The sequence below is a fragment of the Actinia tenebrosa genome, unplaced genomic scaffold (genome assembly GCF_029948245.1).
Source record: "Actinia tenebrosa isolate PJP-AT-01 unplaced genomic scaffold, QUT_ActTen_1.0 PGA_scaffold5__44_contigs__length_20552954, whole genome shotgun sequence".
In the NCBI taxonomy this organism is placed as follows: Eukaryota; Metazoa; Cnidaria; class Anthozoa; order Actiniaria; family Actiniidae; genus Actinia; species Actinia tenebrosa.
The window spans coordinates 3,584,653-3,607,532 of NW_028292582.1; the positions used below are offsets into that span (position 1 = coordinate 3,584,653).

At 34.9% G+C, this 22,880-nt stretch overlaps 1 protein-coding gene and 1 long non-coding RNA gene across 2 annotated transcripts in view; both read left to right on the forward strand.

Annotated features, from left to right (window-relative positions):
• Window positions 1-2,854: 2,854 nt before the first annotated feature.
• Window positions 2,855-7,532, forward strand: LOC148906345 (uncharacterized). Its single transcript, XR_016121398.1, has 5 exons — window positions 2,855-3,007; window positions 3,116-3,211; window positions 3,821-3,944; window positions 4,033-4,079; window positions 7,476-7,532. It is a non-coding gene; the product is annotated as an uncharacterized LOC148906345 (long non-coding RNA).
• Window positions 7,533-12,018: 4,486 nt separating this feature from the next.
• The window catches only part of LOC116301060 (uncharacterized), a 45,003-nt gene continuing 34,141 nt past the window's right edge, over window positions 12,019-22,880 (forward strand). Inside the window, exons 1-14 of the mRNA XM_089037772.1 lie at window positions 12,019-12,301; window positions 13,772-13,897; window positions 14,492-14,757; window positions 15,637-15,724; window positions 16,853-17,233; window positions 17,664-18,074; window positions 18,317-18,417; window positions 19,060-19,360; window positions 19,829-20,019; window positions 20,349-20,521; window positions 20,919-21,094; window positions 21,255-21,332; window positions 21,739-21,914; window positions 22,401-22,473. Coding sequence (XP_088893898.1) covers window positions 12,232-12,301; window positions 13,772-13,897; window positions 14,492-14,757; window positions 15,637-15,724; window positions 16,853-17,233; window positions 17,664-18,074; window positions 18,317-18,417; window positions 19,060-19,360; window positions 19,829-20,019; window positions 20,349-20,521; window positions 20,919-21,094; window positions 21,255-21,332; window positions 21,739-21,914; window positions 22,401-22,473 — 2,611 coding nt within the window. The 5' untranslated portion in view covers window positions 12,019-12,231. The remainder of the gene's footprint in view (window positions 12,302-13,771; window positions 13,898-14,491; window positions 14,758-15,636; window positions 15,725-16,852; window positions 17,234-17,663; window positions 18,075-18,316; window positions 18,418-19,059; window positions 19,361-19,828; window positions 20,020-20,348; window positions 20,522-20,918; window positions 21,095-21,254; window positions 21,333-21,738; window positions 21,915-22,400; window positions 22,474-22,880) is intronic.

The window sequence follows — 22,880 nt, forward strand, 5'->3', positions numbered from 1 at the left end:
ACAACCTATCACAGAAATATTTGACATGAAGTTGCCCCAGGAGCCATTGCCACAATCTGTCACAGAAATATATTTTGGATGAAGCCCCACGAACCCTTACCACAATTTACAGAAATATTTAGATGATACCCCAGTAACCATTGCCACAATCTATCACAGAAAAATTCAAATGATGCCCCAGGGTGAACCATTACCACAATAAATCACTGAATATCCAGTTGAGTTCAAGCCCCAGGTTGAACCATTAACACAATCATGTCACGAAATATCCAGTTGAGATCAAGCCCCGTGGTGAACCATTACCACAATCAAACACAGAATATCCAGTTGAGATCACCTCCAGGAACCCTACAAAAAACTAGCTCTCGCCTTTCTGTGAATCATTCGCGTGTTGAATTTCATAATCTCTCTGCATCAGTGCAACTGATGAAAACTGAGTTGAAAAAAATTCATTGATATTTTTGAGAGATCAAAACGTGTAAAATTTGAAATTATAAAAACAAAAAACAAAAAAAAAGAAAAAAAAAAAAAAAAAAAGAAATAATAAGATTCATTTCGATTCCATGAATGACAAAAAATTACTAAACAAATCAAGCAAACAAATTGTACGAAAATGGCCAATGACAACAACAACAACAACAACTGAACAACAACACCATCAACAATAACAAAACGCATGCAACCAAACAAGTTTTTACAATAACTGACAAATTTCAAGCGCGCTGATTGGTTAATTTTTATCATCAATAAGAGGACAGACAGATAAAGCTGACGTCAACGAGCGCGCGCTCTTTCCGTTAGTTGTTTTGATCAGTAAAAATGAGAAGTTTTTATCGTTTTTGTTATTGTAAAAAACAAATAGACATCGTTTTTTTTTGTGTCTGTCCTCTTATTGACAATAAATTTCGCCATCACATTGTCAAAGTAGCATGCGGATCCACTCGGCTACGCCTCGTGGATCCACACTACTTTGACAATGTGATGACGCAATTTATTGTCAATAAGAGGACAGACACATAAAAATCTGATGTCAATATGTTAAAATGAAGATAGGCGCAAAAAAATCGGTAGTGAAATCTTTTTCTCGTTTTCTTTCAGTAGTTTCTCCATCTTCCTACACACCTAAGTAGATCTCAGCATGCATTTTAAAAGGATCCATGATCTCAGTTGTTGAAATTTGAAAAAATGATCAATAATGTTGAAAATAAATACAGCCCAGTCCAACTGGAAATTGATTGAGAAGCCCCAATTTTGTCTGTTAAAAAGCTTCGTTATTCGTTTGCAGTGCTTGTCATGTTCAGTTGAATAACGTCATTGTTTTCAGCGGTCGCGTACCATTCGACAGGCGTCCCGGACGGCCATTTTATCTCGTATTTTCGTAGTTAAGTTCGGGCGACCATGTGTCCTCGTATCGATATAGCTTCATTCTTTGATAAATCCTCGTTTATGTTGTGACTTTGTCGACTTTTTTCTAATTTTATCTAGTGAATCATGGTAGTTCGTGTATAACGTGAACCACTTGGCTATCATCTCAGTTTATTCTGCCCCCCCTCCCCTCCCCCACCTCATTCAAATTCTCATATCAGTGATACCTCGTCGATACATTTCCAATTGGGTTACCCCCAACCTGATTAATTCATAAAAAAAGTATCTCACGTAGAGACTTCGAAAAGCTTAAGAAATGAACACAGCTAGGGTTAGATCAATATTCTCTTCGTCAGGTGCAAACGGAAATTAAAACAGCGATCAAATTCTCGGTTTTTTCATTATTTTTGACGTAAGATACTAGATGCATATCTTTTATATGTAAAGTATATGAGTGTTCTCTTGCTTTATCAATTGATACTAAATAAAGAAAGTAAAAACAAAAACAAAAAAAAACATGAGAGCAACCGCAGGAAATGTTCAAAGTTTATCCTAAGCATTCACAAACACTGAATTCGCATAATTTTCAAAAAAAGGCCTCTGATTATTGGAATTCTCTTTAATACTGCAATGAAAAAAATTGAAACTGAAAGCAGCCTATCTACTATGACATATATTTTCAATTTTAAAAAAATACTCATTATACAGAATAAAGTATCTTGAATTAAAAACCCAAAAAAAAAGGGCTTTCAGTCTTGATAATAGCTCTTAGTTTGCTTCCTTTTTTAAATTATGCACAACTAAGGAGTTTGTAAAGTTAAGCAATAGTTGGTTATGCATTTATCTTCGAATTTCACTAAAATAACCGGCTAGAGCGATTTTATCTATTCTATTTTGATCCGTGAAATAAAAATGACTATTTATTTAGTACTAGTCGATAAAATACAAAAGAAAATTGGGTTTCGAGTCTATAACTTTATGCGTACTATTTTTTCACGAGTTGCCGGAATAAAATCAAGCTTCTTTGCTTTTATTGATACCCGTCGACACCGCCACTTAAAACCCGCTGAAGTTTGCATCAGCATTTTAAAAGCCAAATAGAGGCTGCTCTGTTTGTGAACTTGCTTTCGCATAAGTTTTAATTAAATTTAAAAACTAATTCGGTATTCAAGACTTCTCGGATGTCAGTAGTGAATCTGTAAAATCTTTTTATTTTTTTCTGGCATAAGTTTCACGCGTATATATGACTTTAACTTTAACAATTAGTGGACAAACTAATCGGTAATATTTAATTAAAAGTAATAATTTTCATTTTATGTTTCAAACATCTGGTCGTCTGTTTATTTGTGGACCGCTTCCTCGATAAATTTATTTTAACTTTTTGGCACCCATTTGTCAACTATTCTAAAGTACACGAACAGGACATCTAGACAATGCAGTTTACGATAAAAATAGAAATGGTCGAGGAGAATATATTAAAAATAATTAAGGTTTTCATACACAAGGCTAGTTGCAACATCAACGAAGCTGTCACTATCGAATAGGAACACAGTTGATACCACTTTTTCCCATATAAAGTATTGGGACTTATCTACGTAACGTCACGGATCGATAAAGAACTACTTATAGATAACGGTTTTAGGTAAGTCGAGTCTGCTAAAATGAGCCTGAGTAAAATAATACCTTGCTGTGTATTTGATAAATGTACGTAGGCATTTGTTTGACATTTTCCCTTGTTTTTCTTTGACAGCCATTTTTCGATACATAAGGGAAAGAATTGCCGTACCAACGACGGCAAACAACAGCAAACCAATACTAAAGATCAGGAAACTGAACATGGCATAAGGTAAGATGTGATATTATAATTTCTTGTTGGATACGTTTTTCTTTCTCTTCTCTTCTCCTCTTTTTTGTTTTTGTTATTTATTTGTCTTTTGTTTGTCTTTTTGTTTCTTTCTTTACTTATATCTTTCTTCTTCCAATTTTTATTTCTTTCTATTTTTTGGCTACGAAACAAACGAGCGAACAAGCAACCAAATTAGTTAACCAAACAAACAAAAGGCTGACGTAAGTCGCGTTGTATTAGCCTTTCTTATATTTATTAGAACTGCTACGTTTACCAAGACTTAGGTGTTTGTCAGATGGCCATTCTTGTTGGTTTTATGGACAAATGAGTTTCGGAATATATCTATATTTTGCACTTGGATGTATTCAAACGCTAAATGGATAATATGACAAAGAAATATAAATCGAAAAAAGGGGTTGCTTAGGATTTGATCCAATTTGTTAATTTTAATTGCAAAGCAATCTGAGAAAATAAACAGCTCTGTTAAAAAAATTCATAATGTTAAATACTCTGTGTGTCGATATAGCTTGTACGAATATTTTAGTGCCACTAAAATGGTGAAAGTTCTTTTTCGTGTAAGTCTAATTACTAAATGTAAATCTCTGGTAGGAACTGATGATTATCTTGAAGCAGTCCTGATCAACAAGCTAGTACCTGCACGATAAAATTGATCGAAAATCGATATTTGATCAGGAGATCTGGCAATCACTTAGTAACGCTTCTAGAGATTCTGGTGAGGTTCGCAGATTAAAGGTGTTATGTGAAAGAAACTTTTACCTCGTTGCCTTAATTTGTATTGCCATATATGCCTCTCTTCTTAGTTTTAACAGTAAATGGAATCTGTCTTCTCTAAGAGCTACAGGAACTGGTAAGTTTCATATCTTCATGATTCTATCTAATTTAAGTTCTTTAACCAGCGTACACAAAGTGAATTTGCAACGAGGGTTTTCTCCGGGAACTCCGGTTTCCCCATTCCGTAAAAATAAACATGTGAATTGAGTATTGTATGTTGTGAATGTAGTGGTAGTGTGTTCGTAGGGAAACTCGCGACAAAGCCCCGAACGCTGAGTAGTGTTTGTAAGATATAAGTTATATATATATATACATAAGTGTCCTGTATTCAATTTTGTCCCAGCAAACGGCGTTGATGAGCAAGCCTTGAAAACAGTTTTATGTACTTCGTAGCTAAACTCAGATGGAGACCACATAACTGGTAGTTCATTCACAAACTATAAAGAAAATTGTCATTAATATTAGACAAATAGAAATATAATTCGGGGCAATTCTTATTTATCTTTGTGCAATAATCATAATCGACTATTTCGACCCTTGTTAATTTTAATTTGCTAGCTAGTTACAAAAACTCGATAAATCATTTTGTCATGTTTTTTTCGAATCAAGTTTCTCCCTATCAGTCGATATGAGTTCCATATATAACTTGTATTGGCAGAAGAACTTCGAATAGAGTAAAGTTATTATTAGCTTGCAGCCGTTAAAGACTGAGTTGTTAAAACATTTGGGGAATCACGATATTCAGTTGATGGGTTGCAAGCATTTCCAAAAAAGTCAAAAGACAAAAACTATGGCGGCCATTGTAGTGCCGTTAACAATGGATGCTAATGAGAAATCTTAACGTGCAATCGAAGAATATACGTAACACAGTTGAAAATATATCAGCTTATTTCTTATAAACCAGGCAAAATATTTAAGATAAAGTAGCAGTTTTGAAACGTTATGTTACTGTTGACACAGCACGTCCCGTTTTGTTGATATTGTTTGTCCCCTGTTGGTTCCCCGTGGCCCAATAAAATCTCCAGGAGACAATATCTTGATCCAGTTGATTGAAGTATCAGTGTTAAAGTTTACACATACTGTACGTATAATATTGTGTGACCATAAAATATATATATAGTCAAGACCCTAAAGACTTGGAACAAAAAACAACACCTAGATATGTCAGAAAATACTTTATCATATTGCGGTAAATTTTAGCAAACAAAATTGCGGTAAATAATTAGCAAAAAAAAAAAAAAAAAAAAAAAAAAAAGAAAAGAAAAAAGAAAAAAGAATACACACAAAAATTTGGTCGCTGAATAAGTCATTCAGTGAGTGCAAAGTTGATATTTTATTAATATCATTTTCAAACCAATTTCGGAAATGTCTAGTAGACCAGACTTAATGATATATGGATAAATTTAGATGAAAGTCGCATTAATTTTTCATCAGTTCAGAAGTATAAAACACAAAGGGAAATAATTTATATGCTACGATCGATTCTTTGGAGGCGTGTTACGTCATAGTCGGGAACCCGGCCAGGGGTAAAGTCGAAAGCTTTTCTCATTTATAGTTTCTTCTCTTGTTAGATCAGCCAACATGGCGCAGCTGTTTCGTTAGCCTGCGTAGCGGCCCAAATGGGAAGGGAAGGGGATAGGCGACTGGGGAGAGGAACTCAGGAAAGGGACTGGGGATTTTGAGGGACTGTGCAATAATTATCAGGAGAGGGGGCTGAAACATGAGATATATCAAGCAAAAGATTAGGCAGTACCCCCCTAAAAACTTTTTTTTTTAGTTCTTACCCTCCCCCCCTGTTATGTTAAAAATAACGTTGAATCTCCCTTCCCCCCAATGATTACCATCCTTCAATTAGATATGTCTTTATCTGAATCTGTACCGGTTGTCATGCTATTGCAAGTCCGTGCTTACTTGTTCGATGTCCCCGTCTGCAATAAATAGTACTTCATAAGAATGTTCAACAAAACCGTCCATTTCAGAGTCATCTGATTCCACGTCAGAGCTGTTTTCAGAAGAATCAGAGTCGTATTCGGAATCACAAGACAGGAATTCTGTACTACTATCACTGGAATTAATTTTTTCATCCCTAGGTGTTTCAGCAAGAGCAAAATTAAGGACACGTGCTACTAGCGCAGCTTTATTTCCTGTTAATACGTTTAGATTGTTCTGCTTGCTGTCAGAGCTTGTTCATCTTTCCAGTTAATGTTTGGAAGGGTGTTTCGTTCAGCTTTCCTTTTTTGAGCTTTCAATTCAAGAAACTCAAGATGTTGCACAAAGCATTTGAGAGTGGTTTCATCAACCATCAATTTCTGGTATACCTACTGCATTTCATTCACGTTGGATGAGGCTAACCTACCAGGAAGCAAGCATCTGCATGATTTGCACACTTGGAAGTTGTCGGTCGACCTCGTCACTCAGACTGGCCACATTAGATGAAATGTATCCGTGTGGTTTTATATACATTTCCAATAAAAATTAAGGCCCCCCCCCTCCCCCCCATGTTAGCATCAATTTCATATGATGACCCCCTCTGGTTTTTCTCATGCAATGTGATTTGTCTGGCGTATCGATCCCCTTGCTGTGTCACGACCGTGTTCGTGCCGTGAACTTTTCATAGTCATACGAAAACTGCACTATGCAGACAAATGAATTAGGATACCATTCAAACCAAGAATTTGATCTGTAGGAAGTGACATAGGCCTTTTCCGAGTTCGATAAATTGTATACATTGTGGTCTAGCTTCGGTACAAACAACACTGTACGACCGGTTTCGATCGACATTAATACCTGAACTACATTGTCAACTAAAAAGGGTTAAAAAAAACAAAAAAACATATGAAAGCGAGTTAAAAGTATAGGTCCTAGTATATGTCCTAAGGTAACAGAAAACAGAAAGGTGTTGGATATATGACATATATTCAATTATTTTAAAAACGTCAAATTCTAGTTAGGAATATCCATGCAGCTGTCGCAGTATTTGCGAAGTCAGAAGTCGAACTTCTCTGTTTTAAAATTATTCTGTTTTTAAATAATTTTTACTTGACAAACAACTATTTAGTCGTTTGCAGCCAAGTACTTCATATCTGTCATGTTTGCTTTTGAATTCGTGATTTGTTACGAGTCAACAGTCCAACTTAACGCGTGGCTAAAATTCTTAGAGCTAGCAACTATCTTACTTTAAAATATATCCAACTTCTTATATCCGTTATCATAAATTACAATTAGTTCGGTAGTTACGTCTTTTCTTTCCTTTTTATCTTCTGAGAGTAAAATTAACGCCTGTGTAACATGCAAATCCTCTGATCGATTGTTTAATGATTTCGCCGTTGTGTTAATACATCTGCCTACGTTGTCCATTCTGATTATTGATCTTAGAAAAACATGCAGGCTCAAGCATAATAATTTTACAGACAAGAATATTTTTTAAACTCTACTAGTGCACATACATAATTTATACACTTTCCTTGAACAGAGCACTTAACATTGGTCGTCACTATTCTTGGGAGAATGCACATGTGGATGACTAAACAACAATTTTATTAAGGTATCGTTATAACTTATTCTATTTTTGATCATGACTTGAGAGAACGAAAATTATCCAGCAATCTTAACTCATTCTATTTGGAATAATCAGAATATCCTTTCTAATTTTGCAAGTTCATCACGAAAACTCTGTCTCCTTACTATATTTCAATTCCAATATTTCTCAATTGTAGTGGGTCTGTAGTGTCTTAGCCTGGAAATACTTTTTTGTTGTTGTTACGAGTACGGACGTAAAAACCATTATGTTATGATAATGATTTTGTTTTGTTATACCTTCGTTGTTTTAAGTACACTAATAAGTAGTATATGCTAGTATGCTTCATGACATTGCGGCTTGTTAAATTTATCAATTATTCTGTCCCTGTAATAGTACATAACCTGATAGCACCTAGATGTTATCTTGTTGGAAGTACTCTTTGACACGTATACAATCCAGTTTCTGAAATATGCTTTTTTCTACTAAAAAAGACATATTCTCAGTTAATCAGCCTTGTCTATCCTACCATCCAATTTTATTGAACAGTAAAATAAGGCAACGTTAACCTTAACTTCATAAAAAACTAAAAACTATTATAATGAATATAAAACATCAAGCAGACATAATTGACCAATATTTTTGGATTTGCTGAATATTTTGCAGCAATGGCTACACGCCGGAATGCCTTTTCCATGTAACATCGTCATGTTATCTATAGGTTATAGGCTATCTATATAGTAAGAAAACAACTAAACAAACAAACAAACAAACGACGAGAACAAGATTTCAATAATAGATAACTCGCCAATTTCATCTTGACGCCAGATAATTAACTCGTATTTCGTTCACGGAATGTTTTTTGTTTTTTGTTTTTTCATTTCGTTCATTTGTTCGATTGTCAATTCTTGTTTTTCAGTTATATATATATTTTTTGAATTTTGTGCATTTTTTATTTATTTTTGTTTTGATGTTTACGGTGTTATTCAAAGTTATGACTATATATTTTTCATTTTTCATTTTTATTTGTTTTAATTTTGATCATGTATCACACTTATTTGTCAAGAGAAAAATAATATTTCCAAGTCGTACCTTGGAAATTGATCCGCATTCAGAAAATTGTATACTTTGGCCGGGATCGATCAGCAAATGTTCCCAAGAGCAAATATGAAAAGATTCTACTGAATTAACGACAGGAACATTTGCATTATTTCTATTCTTTATTGGTTCTATTCAAACAAAAATCCAAATTCATTGTCATTGTCAAAACAGAGAATGACGAGAACAAAAATCTTGCCGTTTTAAAAAAAGCTAGAAAAATAGAAGAGGAAAAAAGACAACTAAATAGTTACCTTTGTCTATGTAAAACGTTCGTGAAAAATGAGTGTCTTCAAATCTACCAGAATTCAAGGAAATAAAAACTATATATATATATATTTTTTAAAATAGAAATATCATTTTCTTTTTGAGAACTCTAAAGGCTTATATTTTTTTCGAAAAGCTTTACTAAGCTATATTGACATATTTTTTAGCATTCTGAGTCACACAATGTAAACGAACACTGTTTCTGCAATATTGTTGAAAGGCGTACTTTGATGTCTAGATCTTATTCATTCAAGTTCGAATATGAGGGTCCGATAAGACCGATATTCATTTGCAACACAATGATTGTGGTAGATTTAAATGATTTGTTACAAGGACTTTGTTCATAATACTTACTTCAAGTTATAATTCCTGCATGGATTTTACTATTTGAAATTATAGATATGAACCTAGCATAAGTCGACTGTTCAACGATAAACTGTAAGATTCTTTACCTTTTAAGTTTTATTGAGTTCAATCAAAATCTTATTTCCAATCGAGCTCAAGGGAAGATTTACCGTATGAGTTTTAAAAAGGTGGAAAAAAAATCAAAGTGTTAACGGTTCGAGTGTCCTCACCTTGCACGAATACGAAATGCATTTTTTCAAACGTTTTTGAATAAAAATGCTAGTAAATGTTTCGGTCGGGTTTAGTACTTGTTTATCTTTGTTGTAAAAGGGTTTTATGAAATTCGACAATTTCCTACACTGCTATGAAAATACTAAAATTTTTAAAACGAATGCGACAGGTAAATTTTAACCTGGTGAGTTATTACTTAAGCATTTTTTTATTTTGCAGTATTGAAACTTCCTGAGAAAGCCATCTTTTTAAATTGTATTCAGAAGCATGTAGGGAATATTTTCCTTTTGATTGCTTGTTAAAAAAACCTGACAAATGGGAAATTGTTCCGTTTATAACTGTAAGGGTTTTAAATCGATCAATTGTTTAGATGAACCATAGGAGCCCTTTTTTACAATTAGGTAAGGAAATAGATATTTAAAAAGATAGGGAAACCTTTTGAACTCGTAAAACGAAATTACACATTGGTATACTCAGTTCCACAGATTTATTATTGATTCCATCAAAATAAACCATGCAATGCCTTATGCACCATGGATGGCCGGATGGATGGGTCGGTGGGTGGGTGGGTGGATGCAGGTGGAGGGATGGATGGATGGATAAATGGTTCAAAACACGAAAAAATAATAATAATAATAATATAAAAAAACTGTAAAAGGCAATAAATCTCTGACACATATAGTGAATAGATCTAGTGCCAGATTGTTAGTTCAGCATACGATTTTAAAATTAGTTTTGACACGATTTCACTCTAAGAGTTTATTCAACTGCAGTGAGCCAGCACTGAGTAGAATAAAGATATAGCTTCAGCGATATGGCTTATAATTCACTTTGTTTAAGATCCCTCATCGACATCTTATTCCGTATCATGTTGTGTGAGACGCACGTAAGGCAAAGGTGATTAAATTTTGTCAAGTGCCGGCTTTTCCTGATTATATTTAGAACATACGAGAAAGAGAAAAGTGCATGTGATGTGTTTGTAGTTGCCGCAACAATATAAATGAATGAATCTTTACTGAATCGTATTTAATCCTTTTAAATCTTTTCATTGACCCTAAGCCACTCGTTATCGATGCTTTGATGTTAAAAAGGAAATTATGGAGTAATACGAAAAATTACACCATATTTTTACAATAAAGCTATTTATATAACTTTTCCGTTAAAATTGACATCTCTTGAACTTTATTTTGGGAAGCGTTAAAATAACTTTTGCAATTGTGATCTGATAATTAGCTAAGACGTCGTTAAGCCTGGTCCTCAATAGCAAGCATAATCAATAAGCATAAAGGATCAAAACGTTGCTTGTGCCTATGTCGTTAGTGAGGACCAGGCCTAACTTGGCCCTCAAGGGTGAAATCGGTATTAAAACGTCCAAATGCTCAAATTTTTGCTGATGACCCTGAATTTGCAGAAATTTTACCGTACAGCTTGTCACTTCCTTTTTTTTTTTGAATTTGAAACATTTTGGGACCAAAATTTTCCTTTTGTAAATTTGAAATGACAATGCGTACGGCATCGTCCCTGGAGCGCGTGCGTTCGAGGAATACCGCGTTTCAAGCCTGGATCTTAAAGTGCAAATGAACCCTTTGACAATACATTCAGTACTGATTCTGCATAAAGTAAATAGTTGATTGGTAAAATATTTCTTGATTTGAGTGATGCGTCTCTAAGTTATGAAGGTTTGTACTTCCAATATGTTAATGATGATGACGTCAGGTAAGGTATTTGAGTGTTTTTGTTGTAACTAGTAATACTAAATGCTGGCCATTTTGAAAATAAAAATTTTAAATAGCTTTCATGTAAACCATGAGCAAAATAATGATGCTTTTTAAATACTGTATCTATGAACCAGTTCGATTTTGTATATTTAATTAAGCCTTAATAGACGTCACACTCATTAGCATATTGGAAGTATAAACCTTCATAACTTAGAAACGCATCACTCAAATCAAGAAATATTTTACCATTCAACTATTTACTTCATGTAGAATCAGTACTGAAAGTATTGTCGAAGGGTTCATTTGCACTTTAAAACGACTGTCCTTTTAAGATCCGTGTTTTAAGCCTAGTTTCGACCTGTAAACAAAGACAAAAACAAGCTTTTTTGACAGCATAATTAAATACCATTCAGATGAAATCCTTTTAGCTTATAATGAAACAATCGCAGATTCATGAAACAATTAGCATCGATGACAAACAGTCTTGTTGTAGGAAACTGGAATTGGAAAATTGTAAAATATAGCAAGAAAAAATTTATGCTCTCTTTAGATAATTTTAGATAACAAAGTCAGAACGTTCTAATTAAATATTACCCTAGTCGTGACAACGTTTCTAAAAGGATTGCTATCAAAGCATTTACTAGTAAGAACAAACATTTAGTCATATCAGGAAGGTGTGGCAATTCCAAAAAAGGTGTTCTTTATTAAAAGTAAACCGGCTTTAAACCATGTTTAACAAGCCACATTTATCATTGAAAGTTCGTGTTAGGAATATTTCATCTTCATGAAGACACTTGAAAGCATAGAATTATTCATTAACACTTGTCATCTTGTTCCTATTTCCCTGCAGGTGTCCTCATAGATCCTCAAAGGTGTGTCGATCCAATTGCATTAAGCTACTAATAGGTTTTGTCCCAGTTATGATATGTTAAAGTAGCACTAACAGCAATTATAGACACTCTTTTTGTTGAAGATAAAATGCTGTTCTTGGGTGAATGACAAGTCCTGAAACATAAACGCAAAGGAAAGAGAACTCGAGGAAGGAACTAGGGATGGCGCCGAAAGGAACGCTTTTGGTCTTCTTAGTAGTTTTAACCATTGACATTTTTTGCGAAAGTCCAGGTAAACTATGTTGAGTTAATATGGCAAATCACCTTTAAAATATCCAAGCCATTGTGAATATGAGAGCTTGAGCAGATTATTTTGACGAACGGAGGCCATAAACTTGAGCAAAGCTTATATTTACTCGATAATTCTGATCGACCAAACCAATATTCTCGAAGAAAAACTCACTGACCAATAACAAATTTTTTTCTTTGGTTTCATTTTTTCTATGAAAGCTTCTTTGATATAGTATTTCACTTCTTCAAATTCTAATGGCTTCAAACGACATAGCATGTTAAGGCCTGGGTTATGCAGCAATTGCAATTCTCTATCACACCATTAAACAATAAATTATCTGGTGTTTCTGCTTAATTATAAACAGCTTTCTCAAACTTTCTTAGATCGTGGTTCTTTACAAGTTGGTTCCAATAAACGGAAAAAAATTAGGTCACGTCTTTGCTGAACGTTTTCACACTTAATTTATTTCCTTTCCTGAAGTCGTTCAATTGACGTTGAGAATGGTTGGCTAAAGTTTTGTGTTAAGGAGATATTTAACAAAACAGGTCACGTGACCTGTGAAAAATATGAAGGAAATTTATGTTATTTAAAAATTGTAATAAATGTATGTATGTATGTAAAATATCCTTTATGCCCATTTTTCTCCTTTTGTAAACATTTTGGTCGACCATTCAAAACGTGAATATTTGTATCTTTGTTGCTACTTTCAAACAAGCTAAACAAATCTCACAAATAATCGAAAACCATCACCTAGGTTTTAATTTAGCATTTTCCCTATTTTACGGTCACGTGACCACCTTTTATGCAAATCTATCCATCCAAAAAGTTAAGCACCCCAAATAAGGATAACTGTTGCAATTGCATTGAAGTACATCTAAAAATGAGGAATCTATACGATGAAAAGTAATTTTTGCCCTTTTGAACAAAATCATAGGCCTTAACATGCTTAACGCGCGCGCGCGCGCATGACCTCCAATTTTTAATTTGTTTTTTAATTAGCGTATAAAATATCTAACTTTGCAGATAAAAAAACAGAGATGGGATTTTTTCTCAGCGCTATAAGATTAGAACAAGAGAAAATGATCTAGTTCATATTCTCTTGATTAGAATCATTTGTCCTCCAAGGCCATTTCAGGTTTTTACTTTGTTACACCTAGCTATTTCAAAAGACGTCGTTGGGCCGGCGGATATCTGAAATCTGAGACCAAAAGCAATTGTGGGTTGTAAACTGTAAATTGTTTTGGTTGTTTTAATTAGTAGCTCACAAAAGGTAATATCTAAATATACGAACTTTGAGCGATGGTCTGCGATGGCGAATTGTCTGACAGAATTTTTAACGAGAAAATACTCAGTCCCCCACAGTTCCAATCGGTCTCAGGTGTCAGATTAATTTCAGATCTCGGACCGATAAAGTTTTTCGAAATAGGTGTCTATGAAAGTGTTTTACTTTTCGCATGTTTTTTATCTTAGGTGACTGTAATTTTGACAGAGATTACTGTAATTGGGTGAACGACAAATCAGATAACTTTGATTGGCTTAGACGCTCAGGCAGTACACCAACCCTTTTTACTGGCCCATCTAAGGATCACACGAGTGGTAAGTAAGATTCGGAGCTACCTTTAAATTTACAATCATGGAGCAGTTTTGGATTGGGAAACGATTCGACAAATTTGTAACCATACTGCCAAGCCGTTCGCGGGTATCTTACAGGGTTGTGGATAGGAGTACCCGATTGTCAGCTAACTACTAATGTTTAGGCCAATTGTCAGTTAACTGTTAATAATTTTACATGCGCTGGCCATAATATTAGCTACTAATTTTAGGTTATTTTCAGTTAACTACCTAGGTCAATTGTCAATTAACTGTTAAACACCCTCTCTTACCGTAGCCGTAAGTAAAAGTTGTGAATGGATGATTACTACTGGAAGGCAACGGGAAACCATTTGAAATGTTACGGCATGTCGAACCGTGTGCGTAGCTTAATTCAGTACCGTACGTTTCCCCATCATAAGATAAGCATTTTTATGTGAAGCCATTTCAATGTTACGGTATGCTGTATCGTGTACGTGCTTGTGCGCAAGTCATCACTGAGTACCGTACGTTTCCTACTCACACGAATCCCGCTCTATCAAGTCATTACAATGATCCAATGACTCATGACTTATTTCAGTATCACTGCTTATTTTCTAGGGAAAGGATTCTACATCTATAATTACGCAAACGACGCCTCAGACAGTCATAAACCAGGCGACAAAGCAAAGCTATTAAGCCCTTCAATGCGGGGTCCAAAGTGCATGACCTTTTACTACAATATGTATGGCCAATATATGAGCTGTTTCCTAGTATACATTAAAGTAGAAAATAGTACTCAGTACCTTGCATGGATAAAGTCTGGCGATAGGGGAGACCGCTGGATTGAAGCTCAAGTCTTCATCAATGAAACAGGAAGCTATCAGGTTATTAACTGAATCATTATTCATACTTCACTGAACAAATTTTTTTTCTTCAACGAACAGCACTTTTTAAATCGCGAAAGGACGAAGCCGGGAAGTAATGAACGAACATAACTTGTGAATCTTCGGAACGACAGTTATGTATTAAATTTGAAAGTTTGCTGCCGCGGGATAAACACCAAAAAACAAACCGAAGAGAAAGTCTTGAATTTAAGTCTTATTCTTATTTAATCTCACTTTTATTGTATTTTATCTAGTTGTTTTAATTTAATGTTTTCTGAAATTAGTATAGCGCTCAAAATGCTGCTCTTCCAGTTTTGCGTCTTTGCAGTCGTCTTTGCAGATTTATCGCGCCCTTTTTTTTTTGGCGGGAAACAGACGCGTCTGCGATTGAAACGTATGGTGCACTCTCAAGCACTTTCATGCAAATTAGCTTCTTTTATTTTCTCAACACAAAAACATAGAGTAAAAAAACGTTAGAATTATAAATATCCAGTTATTATCAGGTAAGAAAGATGAAAGGTTCTTTTTTAATGAATGGTTTCGTGTTTTGAATCGTTCTGATGCGTAGTGGTCAAGGTTGTGTTTAAAATGCATACGGTGGAAAATAATTTACTCTAGTAAAATTTGTAAAAGCTAAAACTTGTAGAAAGGAAACTTATTTTCTATAATAGTGATTTTATTCGCTCTATATGAGCTCCATCTGCTAGCTAAAAACAAATCTGTTTTTTTCCCCAAAGAATATCACCGTAAAATTAGCAAATGAATTTGACGTTTCAAATGTGCTCGAGTTTAAGTTGAAAATAGATAAATTTTAAAAATTGGTTTGAGTGCGAAAAAATTATATTTTTTGCACGTCTCGTCTGTCTGGTTGTCTTTTAGGTGGTGCTTGAAGTTATACAAAACTGGAGTTGGTCAGGACATGGAGCCATTGACGACATCTCCTTTCACAATGGATCTTGTGAACAAAGTGAGTAATATTATTTATTATAATTGAACTTAATCAAGGATACACAAGAATGATACAGAGTGACGTGATAAGTGATAAAATCACCTGTCATGAACTGGTTTTTGTTGAGTGGAGTGGAGCACCAGGCAAGCTTAAATTCTTAGATTAAAAAATATAGTACATTGGTATTTATAGGGCTATAAGTGGGATCTGAGTAGTTTTCCTACTTGCAGTATCTAATATTTATCATAATCATTATCATCATTATCATCACCACCAGCATCATTATCATCATCATCATCATTATCACCATCACTATCATCATCAGTATTATCATTAATCATCATGACCATCATCATTATCATCATCATCACCATCACCATTATCTTTATCATCACCACTATCATGATTATTATCATCAACATCATTATATCTATATTTTATTTATTTGACTTCGTCTATGACATACATGACAGGAATGTCATCTTTGAAGTCAGTTACTGTTGGCCCAGTCATGATCATCATCATCACAAACGTTATCCTCATCATCACAATTATAACATCATTATTGTTATTAATGCAATTATTATTAGTCATCATCATCTCTATCATCATCATTGTTATGATATACTTATTATTTTCAAGATTAGTACCATCATCATCTTCATTATCATATCATCTTTATCATCATTGCTATTACATAATTATTTTTTCCAAGGCTAATATCATTTTTATAATCATCTTTATCATTAAATTATCATTATCATAATTATTATTTTCAAGACTAATATCATTTTTATCATTATCGTTATCATTAATTAAATTATCATTATAATCTGACATCTCTATCATCATCATCATCATCTCTATCATCAGTTTTTTAATTTATTATTTCATTTTACACTTAACAATGATTAATTTGAGTTACACAATAAATAGGTTAAATTATCAAATTAAGACAGAATGAACACCATCATCATCATCATATCATTCAGTTTTATTATCATTGCTATTGCATACTTATTATTTTCAAGACTAATATCACTATCATCTTCATCATCATTGTCATAGCATCATTCTTATCATCATTTTTATCATTATCATCCTTACCATCGTCAATAATCATCATTAATATTATTATTATTATAGATGACGACATTTTCTACGTCTCAAAGAAATATGATACCGAAGTGCTCTACAAAGTTGGAACTATGCCACAATATGGTGACTGGAAAAACCAGTTCTCTTTTACAGCTCGCAAAACCACAGGGGCCCTGGGGGAACCAATGCACTTTATTTATCCTTCAAGCAGCTATGGTTATCCTCTAATTACGAGCACTTTAAGATTGGAAATTCGGCGCTTCCCGCTTGACTTTTTCTACGATTCGGCTTTGATAAACACTTCTAGTGTGTTCTATGTTCTACAACGAGGAGGATCGATGTCAGAGCAAATCAGCACTGTTAATTCTTCATACGAACATTGTTGTAGTTTGCAAGGCATTAACTCATTCAACGCAGTACCAGTCGAAGGTAAGCATCGTTGTGAGCTGACTTTACATGTATAGCAATATTTGCAGCCTACGTTGTATACGTTGTCCATGTATGTAGGATAGACCTTATTCGTGCAAAGTTTTCCCATTACATACCACGTGTCATTCACAAGAGTATCATTTCTTTGTTTAACGGTTGCAAATGAGAAGACATAATATATAAATAATAAATAAAAAAATAAATGGACCAAAATATAGCCGTTGTGCAGATCCTTTCCTTTATTACAATTACCGGAATATGTACGTACTCGCATAAAAAAAAAAAAAAAAAAAGAAAAGAAAATGAAAAAACACCAAAAGAGTAGCCTGCGTCACATCCGGAATTTTCTTCGTATTTGGGAAGAAAATTCCGGATGTCACGCAGGCTACAAAAGAGGAGACCAATCAATGTTGTAACTTTTTATTTTCAGTTGAAAACCCTCATTGTTCGGAAGGCTGGATAGGGGTACAAAATTGGTGCTTTTATTTCAACATTGAGGAAGTTCGCACGTGGGACAGTGCACGTAAGAAATGTCGCAGCCTTGGCGGAGATTTGGCAATCATCGATACTTCAGAGAAGCTAGCAAATCTTACCACTAAAATGTTGGACAAAATAACCCTGGGAGTGTATCCCTATTACGTGGGCTTGCGTGACAGCGTGACTACTGCTATGCAGCAAGTCAAGTGGATAAATGGGCTGCCTGTAGATAACCGACTTTGGAAGGAAGGTCAACCCCAGGTCAGTGGGGATACCAAGTGTGGTATTTTGACGAAAGATTCTAATCAACTTCTGCTTCAAATGTGCTCGACATTATCTGGTTTTATTTGTGAAAGCAAAGGAGGTAAGGCTTATTTATATTTACTATGCACATGTCAGCCAGTCAGCCAGTCAGCCAGTCAGCCAGTCAGCCAGTCAGCCAGTCAGCCAGTCAGCCAGTCAGCCAGTCAGCCAGTCAGCCAGTCAGCCAGTCAGCCAGTCAGCCAGTCAGCCAGTCAGCCAGTCAGCCAGTCAGCCAGTCAGCCAGTCAGCCAGTCAGCCAGTCAGCCACTTTCTAGTTTTATCTTTTCTGTTTCTCATCAATAGATAACATAGCATCAAAACTTCCGGTAAATTCCTCTTCTGCCACCAGCATGGCATTTCTTGCAGTAGATGGTAATCCTGACACATGTTATTACTCACGCAAGGTATGAATGTTCACTTCGCAGTAAACAATTTTATGGACTATTGATATTTAAAAGGCCAGAAAAAAGTTGTTTTTCGGGGCATAAAAAATCTTGAAAACAACCAAATGGGTAAAACCAAGGCATAGACTTGAACATAATTTTTTTCCTGTTTCAGTTTCCATGTCATTCCCTAGAATTTTTGCTTTGAGAGGGCGTGGTCAAAAAGGCCTATCAAAAACCTATTTCCGTATTCGACTCAGAGTGGTGTTTCGTTTACGTTCCATGTTTTTCATTTTCTCTTTTCTTTACTAAATCAAAGTAAATACCTCTACAAGAAAATATTTGTTATGCCATAGCCCCTTCCTCTATCATAGGAGGAGTACTTTTAGTATTCCTACTGTCTTGGCAAAGTCGACTAAATTTCTCAGACTGATTTTAAAAGCTTCCGTCAATCAATCAATAAATATACCCTCTATCTACCCTGTGAGTTTCTTCAGTGTCCAGATGGCGACCAAAACACGAGAAAATAGGAATAGTACTTCCTACGTTCTCTGAGACGCATACACAAAGAAAAAAAAAGAAAAAAGAAAATAGAAAAGAAAAGAAAACTAAAAATAAAGAAAAAAAAGTCTTTACTCTTATAAAATTTCCTTTAATTTTCAGTCTTCAAATCCTTGGTTAAGCATTACGCTGCCTAAAACAGCGTACGTCCATAGAGTAAAGATAACCAATTATAAAGGCTGCTGTAACATTCCATACGCTTCGATGGAGGTGACGGTTGAGCGGACATTAAATGCTGTTGTAGCAATATCAAAACAATGCGGAAACAACCAGCCATTTAGTGGTGATGTTCTATCACGTCAATTTAAATGTCGTCCACCAATCTTTGGAAGCCGCGTATTTATTCGTCTGCATGGTGATAACGTCACATTAGTACTGTGTCGTGTTACTGTGGCAGCTTTTGGTAAGTACTGAGTCATAAGGAGTGTCCTTGACCCTGAAGTCAGTAAATTAAAATTAATTTTTTGATTAGCTGACTTATAAACCTTATAAGGCTTAACTTAGATAAACCTAGTTATCAAACTCATTAATAATTCATGAGGGAAACACAACAGAAATCACGACCGTGAAGAGTGTTGTAAATCTGATACAAAAGTGTGTTCGTTTGCATAAACTTTAAGTTGGATTTTCTTGGCCAAATTCACTTTAATTTTGAAAATTTTAGTGAAACACAAAGGAACTTACCTAGACGTTTGATAAGTCATATACAGTATTCGTGTCCGTGTTGTATCAGATATACAATCACTCGGCTACGCCTCGTGGCCACTCATACTGTATATATTACATAAAACATGACGCCGAAGGTAAAGAGGTATATATATTTGTTATTGATAGTATAACTTGTTTTATTTATTTATTTATTTTACATTAGATTCTGTTGATGAGGCAAAGGGTGTACATCGTCAGATTTGGTACAAGCTTATAAACACACAAGGAATGTCTTCCATCAGAGAAAACATTGCTTTCAACTCTGTCCCACATGGTGCAACCCTGTCACGAGATTTTGGTTCTCAGTTTGAGGTGGCTGATAATTATGGAGAGATGCTGACGTCCTTTTTGCAGGTATAAACGTGGATTCCATTCGATGACTATAGCTCTACCATAACAAACTAGTTGTATCCATATTCGTGTGTATCCTCATGTGCAACCATTAAACAAAGAAATAATACTCTAGGGAATAGGGAATAAAAACAGCGGATTAGGTATATTTCTATTTTTCTGTAGTTTTCAGTTGACTTCTCTTATTTGTTAGTTTTTAGTTAAATTTCAGGGTTTTTCTCAGTTGTCAGTAATTTTTTGTCAGCAACATTTCGGTGCAAACAGACTGTTTTTTTTTTAGTGGACTGGCTGGTCGGTTGTATTGAGCTTTTTTCTTTATCGATCAATTTCAGGTTCCTTTAAGTGGCAATTACACCTTTCATTTAAGCTGTGGTGATGAGTGTGAACTATGGATCAACGAATTCCATGAAAATGGCCTTCTGTTTGACAAAGGAAGTATTAACAGTGATGTAGGGCAACTGTTGGTGCGGATACAGAAATGGGCTAGTTACAATGACAGTCTTGGGTATGTAATATTAAACATGACAGTAGAGAGGAAAACTACCTTAAGAAAGATGGAAAGGAAGATAGAAAGGAGAAAAAATAAAAGAAGAAAAGATGACAGAAAATGAAAAGAAATGAAACAAAAGACGAGAATAGGGGAAAATAGAAGGGGAAAATAGTATTTTTGAAAAGTTTTTGGATATGACACTAGTAATTCAGCAAAACATCTTTAAATAAAGGAAGTCCAAATCGATTTTGCCATCCAGTAACAATCACGTATCAATCTATTGCGAAAGGCCTATTGTTTCATATTTGCCGTCAATACCAAATATCATATCTAATCTCCACTAACTTGGAAAAGCATATGATTTCGTTAGCACATCGTCACCTCTTCATTTATCATGTCAATTGAATTACAGCTGTGTAACTGCCTCAACCACCAGTAAAATCTACCTCACCAAGTGTAGAATCTACGAAATGAAGCTTTATGTGAAAGAAGGTTCGAGTTTTCAGTGTTTAGCTGTTGGCATGACAACACCAAATGGGAATATTGAGCACCCAATCAAAAACAAGTATTTGTTTTGGATGCAGCCTGGTGGGTATAAAAGGGCTTATAGTGAGTTTATTTTAAAAATTTAAATCTGAAATGGCAATAATATTTTTGTGTTAAAAGGTTTTTTCTGGTTAAAGTGAAAACAATATTATATTCTTCTTATTCTTTCGCTCTCTCTATCTCTTTCTCTTCTCTCTTTTAGGCCAAAGGATACTGACTTTTACGATGCTAGGTCCAACAGTACTGGAAGCAGACTTAGGAGAAACTGTTTCGATAAAAGGTAGTTTTAAAGCATCTGTATGTGGTATATACGTGATTTACTGACCAGGAGGTACGGACAGAGAAAAGCTGTACCCCAGGTGTTGAATATACGGACCAAAGCCGTTAGGGCAAGGTCCGTTTTGAAGACCGAAGGCACAATTCTTCTCTACCCGGACCGACTTTAGGCCGATAAATAACTCATTTTTGTTTTCCCCCATTTACTTTTCCACTTGTTTTGCAATTTGTTTTGTTATTTAACAGTCCTTTTCCTCTTACCCACGATATTTAGGATACTGGACCGGAAAAAGATAAAAACATTCCTATTTTGTGCACTTCACTATCGACTGATAAAAATGTATGCATGCAAGACTATTTACTATCTCATAATACACACCCCTAAGTCTAAATGTTGTTTTCCTTTACAGCACGCTATACCTTCTGTTGCCATGGGATACATTGTCCTAACTGTTCTCTCACGGTAGACTTTCATGTTTTTGGTAAAGTTTTTGACGTAAGTCGATCCTTGAAAGCAACTTGTGAAGAACACCTGTTTAGTGTACAGCTAGATGCAGTCGTACAGCCAGGAATACACGAAATGAAGGTGAGTTTAACTGTTTAGATTCGTTGAGTAGCCTCTTCCGCGTGGGAGTAATGTTTTCCCATTCATACCACGCAGTTCATTTTCTTGAGGATACAGTAGCGGATCCAGGGTTTCAAAAAGGGGGGTTACAAAATAGCCGCCACGCAAAAAAAAAAAAAAAAGCTGGTAAGATTGGCTTCACTAAAGGGGGGTTCCTATTTCATTCTTCTGAGCGTAAAGAGCATGATGGCTTCACAAGATCAAACAAAAGAGGGGTTCTATGTAACCCACGGAACCACCCCTGGATAAGCCACCAAAATAGTATTTTTGTTTGAGTTGTATGTGTCTTAGAATGTGTCTTCTCATGCACAACCGTTAAACAAAGAAATGATAATCTAGGGAATGACACGTGGCCGGTCTGAAATGGGAAAACACAACGCCCAAGCTTAAAAAGGTCTATTGCTTTGCCTAATTTGCTTGATCTGATCATTTTGTACACCATTATAGATTCTATACACTTTTACTGGAACCCCCAAGAAAGAAAAAGGTCAGAGAACAGTAGGCCAAATCAACGTGAAAGGTGAGTTATTTATCTCCAAGTACAATTTGAAAAACACTCAAAAACTGGCTTAATGGACTACTGCGGCCATTTTTGATTGCAAGGCATTATGGCTCTTCCATGGGCAAATAAAGTTTTGTTACAGCGCTGTTAACAGCTCTCCATAAGAGAATACAACAAAAGATGAATAAACACGTTACATTTATCACCTTTACCCATAAAAATGACAAATACACGAAACTCTATATATTTTCTGTCGTCTTTGTTTTGTTTTGCCTCGCTGGTAAGATGGTCGCCGCATTTTCGAAGTAGTCCATTCCAGAAATTTAATAACAAAAGAAAATGCATTCCTTCTTGTAGCGTTTAATAAAAGAAGTTAAGTGCAGGCTGCGGTCACTCGCGATCTTCAAAAAACCTAGAGAATTGGC